The sequence below is a fragment of the Octodon degus genome, unplaced genomic scaffold, assembly GCF_000260255.1.
Source record: "Octodon degus isolate 3935 unplaced genomic scaffold, OctDeg1.0 scaffold00034, whole genome shotgun sequence".
NCBI classification, from domain to species: domain Eukaryota; kingdom Metazoa; phylum Chordata; class Mammalia; order Rodentia; family Octodontidae; genus Octodon; species Octodon degus.
Genome location: NW_004524610.1, coordinates 5,872,816 through 5,882,828, shown reverse-complemented (window position 1 = coordinate 5,882,828; position 10,013 = coordinate 5,872,816). Strand labels below are relative to the sequence as shown.

At 43.5% G+C, this 10,013-nt stretch overlaps 1 protein-coding gene across 1 annotated transcript in view; it reads left to right on the top strand.

Annotated features, from left to right (window-relative positions):
- The window catches only part of LOC111816545 (triadin-like), a 114,772-nt gene that overhangs the window by 53,052 nt on the left and 51,707 nt on the right, over positions 1-10,013 (top strand). Inside the window, exons 9-10 of the mRNA XM_023714215.1 lie at positions 1,752-1,802; positions 4,136-4,186. Coding sequence (XP_023569983.1) covers positions 1,752-1,802; positions 4,136-4,186 — 102 coding nt within the window. The remainder of the gene's footprint in view (positions 1-1,751; positions 1,803-4,135; positions 4,187-10,013) is intronic.

Here is a 10,013-nt window from a genome sequence, read left to right as displayed (position 1 = left end):
TGTGGTGCTGGGGGATTGAACCGCGGTCCCTGTGCTTTGCTAAGCTTGTTCTAAGTAGGTGCTTTAGACCACTGAGCCATCTCACCAGCCCCGTTTTCATGTACTTTAATGAAGCAGCATTTAGCTCTTCGGTTTATTTTACTTGCCTGGGATTCAGTTATTCTGTAGTCAAGTTAGTCTGTGAAGAAAGCCATACAACTGGGGACTTAAATGTGGTAGGGGTCCTTCCGATAGCCCCACTTAAGAATAAGACCTTTACCCTGTTACACCTGCCTCTCACACACAGCCTCTGCGCCACAGGCTTTCCCGCTGCTTTCTGGACTCTATTTTCCTTTTTGAGTTTCTTGTTGACACATCGCCCCCCTTTTGTGTTACCCACATCGCAGGCAAAGGGTTGTTATCCTACTGTCAAAGAAGAGCAGCAGTTTCTCTTTGAAACAAAAGAAAAAGCCCTGTCATTTGTGTTTCATGAGGAGCTACATAGCCAAATGCCATTTTTCTGACCCATGAAATGCACCTAAACCAGATGATATCTTCTCACTGAAAACCTTCCACAGATTTAAAACCAGAAATAATAAAGCCTCTCTCTTTACCTATACATCCCTAATAGTGAACTAATCTCACGGTCCACTATTTTGTGCTTTGGGATATGCTATTTAATTGTTTAGTCCAGGTCCAGGCTGAAGGGTGTAAATCAACAATAGCTGCTTCGCTTTGCTCATGATGTAGTGGTCAGGGATGAGGAAGGATGAGCCGGGCAGTGTCCACTCAGGGGCTGGGGTGACCGCGACTGGGTGTCAGCTTGGGCCAGATCATGGGCCTCCATCAGCGGCAGTGTGCAGGGGACCCGGGCTGACTGCTGGTCGCTGGTGTGCCCGCCGGGCTGGGTGCATTTGGAGCTGGGGCCCAGACTGCGTGTGTGCAGCTGCTCCAGCACGGTGGTGTAGTTTGAGTTTCTTACGTGAGAGCTGCCTTTGTCAGAGCCAGGTGAGCAGGTGCCAGTGGCGTAGTCTCTGTCCTAGCCTCGGAAATCTGAGCATTGATTTCACAGCCCTGCGCTGTTCACAGAGATTTACACAGCATTCACCACGCCCACGCTGCTGCCTCCCAGCCCAACCTGCTCGCTCCACTCTTCTGCCGTGGGCTTCTGTGCCCACCTCGCCCCACTGGGGTGGATCCTCACTCATCACTCTTACTCAGCGTCCTTCTCCAAGGTGTGCTTTCCTGTCTTGTGCACCCAACCTGTCCTGACAGCTCTTGTTACTGAAGTTACAGGCGCTGGACCTTTGTGGCTCAGCTTGAACAGTGCTATCTCAGAGCCACTTCCCTTGGAAGGTTGTTGGGTCCCTTTAGACAAAGACAGGAATTAATAGCGGAAGCTACATATGTCCTGGGCTACTAAATGGCAACACTGAATAGCAAAGCAGTAGGGAACGAGGCTCAACAGTAGTAAGCAACAGTGTTACTGATTATCTGACATAGACTGCATATATGTATTTGTACCCATTTTGTCACTGTCACAGCTTTCACCTTGTGATAATAATTCTTGGGCTTATTGCTTATCTTCTGCAGTTTTAATTCGATGGCTTAATTGCAGAATGTACTGGGAGAAGACTAACAACTGTCTCCTGAATGCCAGCTCAGAGGCCCTTCACTTCTATAAGCCCCAGAAGAAATAAACATATGAAAAAACGTGCAATATTTTCTTTACCATTCCTTCTGACCCTTCCTTCTTGTGATCTTTCTTCTAGAAATTAAAAAAGAAAAATCTGGGAAGACTTCTGCAGCTCTGAAGGAGAAAGGTACCAAAATCAATAGTATCATAATGAAAATTTATTACTGAAAATATGTCTGTGTAATACATTGCTGACATTGCCTTACGTTACACTAAACTACATAGGTTACACTTATTTTAAAAAATTCTTTTATCCATACCCAAAATATTTTCTTCCTGCTTCTTGTGTCCTTCAAAGTACCCTGATTAGAACTAGAAGTCCACTGAAAAGCTCCCAGGAAATCAGAGCAAGCCTGAAAGCGACAGCCCTCTTGGCATCAGGGGGCTCAGAGCCGAGGTCCCCTTCACTTTCTGAGACTATTCTCCAAAGCAGAAACGTTCAGTTTGCTACCTCGAAACCCCTTGCAGAGGTGCATGCCCTGCTGCTCCCATCCCTTTGTTCTCCACCAAAGCCCAAGCCTCCTGGGGCGCCCTCTGCCCACACTGTGTGTGCTGTCACTGCCTCCCACGGAGACATTTGCATAAGCAGGCTGAAGCTGCAGTTTTGAGACCCATGCCACCCTGCTGGACTCCGTATGGACTGCCACTGATCATTTCTCAGCACACCGACTCTAGGCTCTGCTCAGATGTTCAAGAGCCACGAATTACCCTTATCAGCTAGGATGAAAAAACAATAAAACTTCTCAGTGTGCCGTGCAGTTCAGGGCTTCTGACCATAAGGTCACATGCTGAAATCCAAAATACTCGGGCCCGAATCTATGTGTAGCACCATCAGTAGCTTCATGTGTGTCACACTGCCACCAACACCACTTTCAAAAATTCTGAATGCTGTAGCAAATGTTGCTTTGAAGGATGCTGCTTTTTTAAATTAAATTTTAATTAACAGAGAATTATAATTTTGATACGTATTTACAATGTGAAATGATTCAAACAGACTAACTTAGAAATCCGTGCCATATTCTTTGTGAAGAAGACATTTAAAAAAATCCACTGGTTCTGCAGTTTCACAGTGTGCAATGTACTGGTTTTTGTCACAGCCAACCCTCTCTGCAGTAGATTACTAAAGCTTCTTTCTGTCGTGTGCATGAAGCGCCACACTCTCGCTCTGCCCACCCACCTCCTCAGCGTTTCCTTTCTAGCGGGGGCCCCTTTAGTCTTCTAGATCATTCCACGTGTGAGATGCAGAACCGGCCTTTCTGTGCCTTGTTTCCTTCACTTGGCCTAAGACCTCCAACCCACTAGTTGCCCTCCTGGGAGCACTTTCTCAGTCACTTTAGGAGGACTGTGGACAAGACCACAGTCACAGTACCCTTTCAAAAATTCTGAATGCTGTAGCAAATGTTGAACCAGGAGCGAAGGGCTGCAGTGGTAGAGCGCTTTCTTTTTTCCTTTTCCCATTGCATGAACTGGTACTATGACCTACAAGGTGAACGTGGAAATTTAATGCTGGAGAGAAAGCAGAAAGCAAGTGCCATGTGCCTCCTGGCCGGACGCTGGGGAGCTGCCGTGAGGCTCGGCTTGCTGCTTGCAGCCTGACGTGGGCAAGTCACACTGAGCTGGAACAGAGGCAGTGCAGTTTTATTGGACTTATTTAACTAGAATCTCAATTTTTGTGTTTTTGGAAGTTTATCATGAAATGGGCTTATAGAAAAATAATCTCTCAAGTTTTATTTTACTTTTAATGTTAGTTTTTTACTTGAGTCTAAAGGTGAAAACACCACATCTATGTGAGTTACTTTTGGGGTGGTTTTTATGTATTTTGTACATGGTCTCACTGTGCAGCTTGGACTCATAGTGACCCCCACGTCTCAGCCTCCCCAGAGCTGGGGTTACAGGTGCACACCACCACAGTTGGTCTCTGTGGCCAGCCCAGCACGCCTGGGGGCTGGACCACACAGCCTGTGGTACCGGGGATGGAACCCAGGTCTCTGCGCTTGCCTAGGCGGGCGCTCAGGCCTCCGAGCTATCTCGCCGGCCCTTTGACATTTATATGACATACGCAGTATTTCTCATTGGTTGTTTATTTTATAAAAAGTGAACTGAAAGAAATAAGCTGAATTAGTGCTGACTAAAAAATCTGAGATTTCTAGACGCTGTCTTGTATTTTCTAAAATTACAAGGAAGCAAGTTCCTCTCCATTTGAATGTTCACCATCTTAAATGAGCGAGTATATTATGACTTGTTCAGCAATCCGTGTGACTCGGGATGCAAATCGCCAGGTGACGCTCACTGCACCTTGCGCTGCTCCTGCACTGTGCCTGGTGACACAAGGCGTTTTGAGAGTAAAAGAGCACCTCCTCCTTCTGCCCAGAGACAGCTCCCGCCGCCTGCTGGCTCCCTTATGCTCATGTTCTCAGCCTTCTTTGTTGCAGCTGCAAATAAGTGCTCGTTTCTCTCCAGAGACTATGAAGGGGAAAGAAGTGAAGGCCCCAGCTTCCCTGAAGGAAAAAGGTAATGTTTTAAAATGACGTGTGAAGCCGCGTCAACCTGCCTATCTCGTATGCAGTGACTGGCCAGAGGGGGCCCAGTGTTGCCCTTCTCAGACTTTCAGAACTGTGGTTGTCATGTGTCCTTCTGCTTCTGAGCAAAGGCACAGGGCATCTTCCCCCACCACATTCTGCACTGTGCAATGAAAACAGCCAAGAGAAGAAATCCCTTACAAGCCCTAAACTCTTCTGATTCCACTGAATCCGGCGGGGCGCTGAAGGAAACGGGCTGCACGGGGAATCGCACCGGAGAGTACAGCGATGCAGGCCCAGCATGCCCGGAAGTCAGAGTGCGCGCACCTTGCAATTAATATTAGATTAGAGAAAATTGATATTTAATGAAACATCAGGCGGGACATGGCTTTTTCTCAGCCCACGTGTGTACTTAATGTTTTCTAAAGTACTTCATGCCAGAGAGCTCCAAACCCATCAAGCCCTTCATGCTTCACTTGAAGTATGTATGATCACAGTCAAAACTCAAATTTTAAAACCACTCCTCGTGATGGCAGCTGCTTTGGGAGTGCTGGGCATGATGCTGTCACCATGGCGCCGTGATGGGACGTGCAGGGCATTTCGCCTTGCAAGAGGCCTCACAGATGTCACATTAAGTTTCCAGGAAGAACCCAAATGTTGCTACCTTTGTTATTCAAAGGATATTAATTAAGTCTGGGAAAATTGTCTTGGATTAACCTAAATGCTAGTTTATTTTACATAAATTCTGTATTTCTTTATTATGATTTCACTATTGGACACCGTGGACACAGGCATAATCTGAACTGAATTGGCTGTTTGGCAAAGATCCAGTCGCACAATGTGTTATATTTATTTTGCTTATCCTAAGACAAAAATATCAAAACTATCAAATCTGTCTTTTTTGAAGCCTCATTTTCCAAGACAATGGACGTATGCCTATAGGCTTTGAGACCTCTTTTCTAGTCCTTAATATTAACAATAAAATGTCAATGGATAAGTTCTGAAAGGCAAATCCAGATCACTCTAGAAGCAAACATACACTCGATGAATACCAAAACAGAAAGCCACGAGTGAGCCACCACGGAGCCACGCAGGCCACGCTCATAGCAGGCCCTGCTATGCGGGGCTCCATTCCCACACAGCCAAGGCAGTCCCGTCAGGGCAGGCAGCAGTGACCTAAGCAAAGCAAATGGCAGCTAGCCAAGTTTACAAACAAAAACATCCCAACTCCACCCAGCAAAAAGGGAAAAGCCAGCTGCAGCCAGAACTTCTCTGGGGCTACAGTTTATAGGAAGGTGTGGACTTCAGAAAATATGAGAAACAAGGTCAGTCTCACCCAAGGCCTGCGCCCTGCCACCTGCTGGAAGAGTGCCTTGCTCTGCAATGTTCCTAATCTACCTCGGGCAGAGGCCTGGGATCCTCAGGGCATAGCATGGGGACAGGATGATGCTACCAGAGTAAAACCGGGCTTGGGAAGAAGAATGAGGAAACAGAAAGAGTAGCAACCACAATACGCACTCTAAGATCTAAATACACCCCAAATTCCAAATCAGATGGCAGATATTTCATGTGATGGTGCTCAGGCGGGTGTTGTTGTGGCTGGGTTATGTGGCCATTTCAGGCAGACCCTCTGATCCACAACAGAAAACTCCCAAGCCCTGCCTACACCTCCACACCATCATCCAGAAAGAGGAAGGAGTGTGGCCCAGTGGGGCTGCGGCGGTGGCCCCGACCGTGTGCCACTTGGGAAGCCTGAGGCTCTGGGAGTGAGGCAGAAGGTCCACTTAGTCAGCGGGGCTTCCTGTCCAGATGCACTTCTGGGCGTGTTTGTAGGTAACCGTGGAGCATTACACATGTGGAATGTGCAGGCTGATGGCAATAACCGCAGTTGGTGGGAAGAGCGGCAGGCAAGAGAGACAAGTATCAAACGAGAGAGGCATTTGGACCAAGCAAACGCCTCCAGACCCCAACGCCTGCGCACTTGACGTGCTCTGGGAGATGCGTTTATTTAATAGGACACGTCTGTCTTTGTTATAAATAACTTTGTTAAAATAGCCCTTAGGCCAGGAATTATATAGAAAAATTCACCCAATTTCCAGCAAACTCATAAACAGCAAACATCAGTGAGAATTGTTTGAAGGATTATTGAAATGTAAGAAACCCGTTAGCCAAACTTTCACAAAAGGGAAGAAAGACAGAAAACAGAGAAAAAGAAAAGAGCAAAAAAAAAAAAAAAGGGGGGGAGGGGGCAGGAAACAAGATTGCTGATTAAAAAATGCAGAGTGGTGTGTAGCACTCTACAGATAAAATAGAAATTATGAAATCATAGCTGAAATAGTACTAGAATGTATGTAATTATGACGGAAATTTAGATGAAGTAGGCAGTCTCTAAAAATGTTGCAATGGTCAAAATTTGCTAAATACATAGAAAATTGGAATGAGCCAGAGATCATCACACTCAAAATAATGCTGACTGGCTCTGCAGACAGCTTTCAGTGTTGGGCAAGTGGCTGCAGGTGACAACAGAAGCGAGCACTTGTCCACGCCGTAATCTGATGGAGTATGAGCATGATGTGCAAAGGAGCCGCACTCCGCAGCATTCAGCACGTGAAGAAGACTTGGCTCAATGCTGTGGCACTGGGGGCAGCTGGTTGTGTTGGGGAAGAGAGGCGCAACGCAACTCCACCGGAGAAGGAGACTGTTAAGCACTAGGCGGGGCTATGGAAACGCAATGCAGGGGCAAGCCTTGGGGCCCTCTGCGCTTGCTGCCCGCACTCATCGAAGTCAGAGCCTCCCTTCCCACCAGGGGACGGCATTTCTGATAATCTCATGTTGAAAAGATGGCTTTAGGTCCTTGAGTTACATATTTATGAATTGTAACACTGACAAAAATAGAGGGGAAGTATTGTACACTGCAAAGGGACAGGAGGAGAAGTTGCAGTTACAACTTTGCTGAAGTCTGTTGCTGAGGAAAAGGTAGGTCATGAAGAGCCAGGTCTGAAGCACCCCCACACTGAGAACACCAGCACATCACCTCAGCAAATGACTCAAGAAGACATTTAAGAAAAGACGACTGCTTTCTCTTAAGAATACAAAAATTTAAAAACAAATTAGAAATGATACAAAATTTCATTAAACAAAGAAAAATGAATTCAACAATGGTTGTTGTGTAGCATAATATTATCTTCAAATTAGTTGTTTAGGCCACCAAAAATAAACCTGAAAAACTGGTAGACAATTAAAAAGTATAAGAAATTAAAATGCAAGGGGGCTGCGGACATGGCTCAGTAGAATAAAAAATTAAAATGCAGAAGAAAATAAATATTTTTAATTTAAACATTCCTTTCAGTAGGCCCGCAGAAATGAGCAGTCCAATTACGCAAGCCATCCTGAATAATACATATCTTTTTCCCTCCTTTCTTTTGTCCTTTTCCTCATCCAAATCATTCCTCCCCATTGTGCAGATTCTCTCCCTTTCACAGTATCTATTGTGCCTTTCAGATTTTATTTACTCTTTCAGGCTCTCACACTATGTCCAAGACAATATGATGTTTCCACATGCAGGGCTGATTTATGTCACTTACCAATGTAATATCGCTACCTGCATCTATTTATCTATAAAAGCATCGAATTTATCCTTTCTATAACTGATTAATACTCCATTATATAAAAATACCATTTCTCTTGTATCCATTCCTCAGTTGATGGGCATTTGGGTTGTTTCCAATATTTAGCTGTGACAAATTGTGCTGCCTGAAACGTGGCTGCACATTATCGCTGCGGTATGATGATTTCAGTTCTTTTGGGAAAATACCTAGGAAGGGAATAGCTGGCTTGAATGGGACCTCCAATCCTAACTTTTGAGGAGTCTCCATACTGAATTCTACAATGATTGTACCAGTCTGCATTCCCACAAAGAGTGGAGAAGGATTCCTTTTTCTCACAGCCCTTTAAGCATTTGTTATTGGCTGACTTCTTGATGTTAGCCATTCTTTCTACCATAAGATGGAATCTCAGGGTAGTTTTAATCAGCATCTCTTAAATCATCGATGATGCTGAACATTTTTTCATATATTTGTTTGCCACTTGTATTTCTTCATTAGTGAAGTATATGTTCATCTGAGATGCCCATTTTTTGATTAGGTCTTTGAATTTTGGAGGCCTGGTTTTTTAACTTCTTTTTATGTCCTTTGTCTGAGGCACTCACTGTTGGTTATAATTTTTTTCCTTAATTCATGGGTTTTATTTTTATTCTGTTGGTGATTTCTTTTGAAGTGCAGAAACTTTTCGAAAAGATGAGATCCAATTGTTGATTCTTTGAAGTATTTCCCGTGCAGTTTGGATTTTGTTCATGAACTGTCTACTCCTATGTCTTCAAGGGGGCCTGCCCCTTAGCTCAGTTCTTTAAGTGGCTGCTTCCACAAAGCAGTCAGGCTCAGGTTGCTGTGGTTCATCCCACAACTCAAGCCAGACAAACCTGCCCTGAAGGCATTCGGAGAAAAAAAATCCTATGTCTTCAAAATTTCTACCTACTTTCCCCTCCAGTACATTTAGTGTTTATGTCTTAAAATTTAAATATTTCATCCATTTTGATTGTAGTTTTGTGCATGGTGATAGACATGTGTCTAATTTTAGCCTTTGGCATGTGGAAGAAAAGACAATTTCTATTAAAACTATAACACAAAGTTATAAATAAAATAGTAATTTAAGCTCATCTAAGACATCGTGATTTCTCTACTCTCAGAAGAGCATTAATCTCAAAACCACCTACTGTTAATAACAATCAAAGAAACAGATTAGGAGAAAAATGGCAGGCTCTTTCACAAATGTAAAAAGATCAATAAAATTCAGCATTAGTTTATTATACATTTTCAGCATGCAAGATAATGGGGCTTCAGAAGTTTTGAGGTTTCATAGTCATAAAAATGTTCATGAATGGCAGGTCCACACGGGCAGGTCTTTCCTATTCCTGCATTGTTCTGGGAATCTGCAGGAGGCGCTCTAGAAATAGCTGCCCGAAGTTGTGTGATTCGCAGATGTACAAACATCTCCATGAAAATTGAGTTCATTTTCAAACAAATTATTGTCATGAATGAGAGATTAATAGATTCCTGGATACAATATCCACCTCCAAACCTCAATACTACATGTGCACATCAAGTATAACATGTCTGAATATATGTTACATGAATCCTATTCACAACAGAAAAATATTCTGTATATTCTGGAGTACATTAACTATTTATATTTTCATATAAAAAATCAAGAAACATTTGGATGCTCATTTAAAATCATCTGAATAAATAGATGTTTTCTTCTCATACCCAACATGCATTATTTCCCTTTGAAGTAATATACAAATCCTAATAAAATATAAAAATATTTTTAAAAACATGATAAACTTCTAAAATGTACTTCTAAATGTAAAAAAAATTATAGGGGGAAAATATTTTTAACCAAATGTAGTTGTTTACTGTAGATTTGGTTTAATTGAAATTACATGTAGTTAGCCCATGTGTAGGAAAGCTGTCGTGGAGAATGTCACAGTGACCTCAGAAATGAAGAGCTACGTGTAGGAAACAGGCTGTGACCTTTCTATGGCAGGGGCGTACCTGGAAATTCACTTTTGCTTCTTGTGTAGGACAAAGTTTTAAACCTTGTTCTCATAGTTACACAGAAAATAATTTAAAATTATCTTTCTTTCTGTCTGACTTTCTTTCTGTCTGACACTCTCTCTCTCTGTCTCTCTCTCTCTGTCTCTCTCTGTCCCTCTCTCTCTGTCTCTCTCTCTGTCTCTCTCTGTCTCTCTGTCTCTCTCT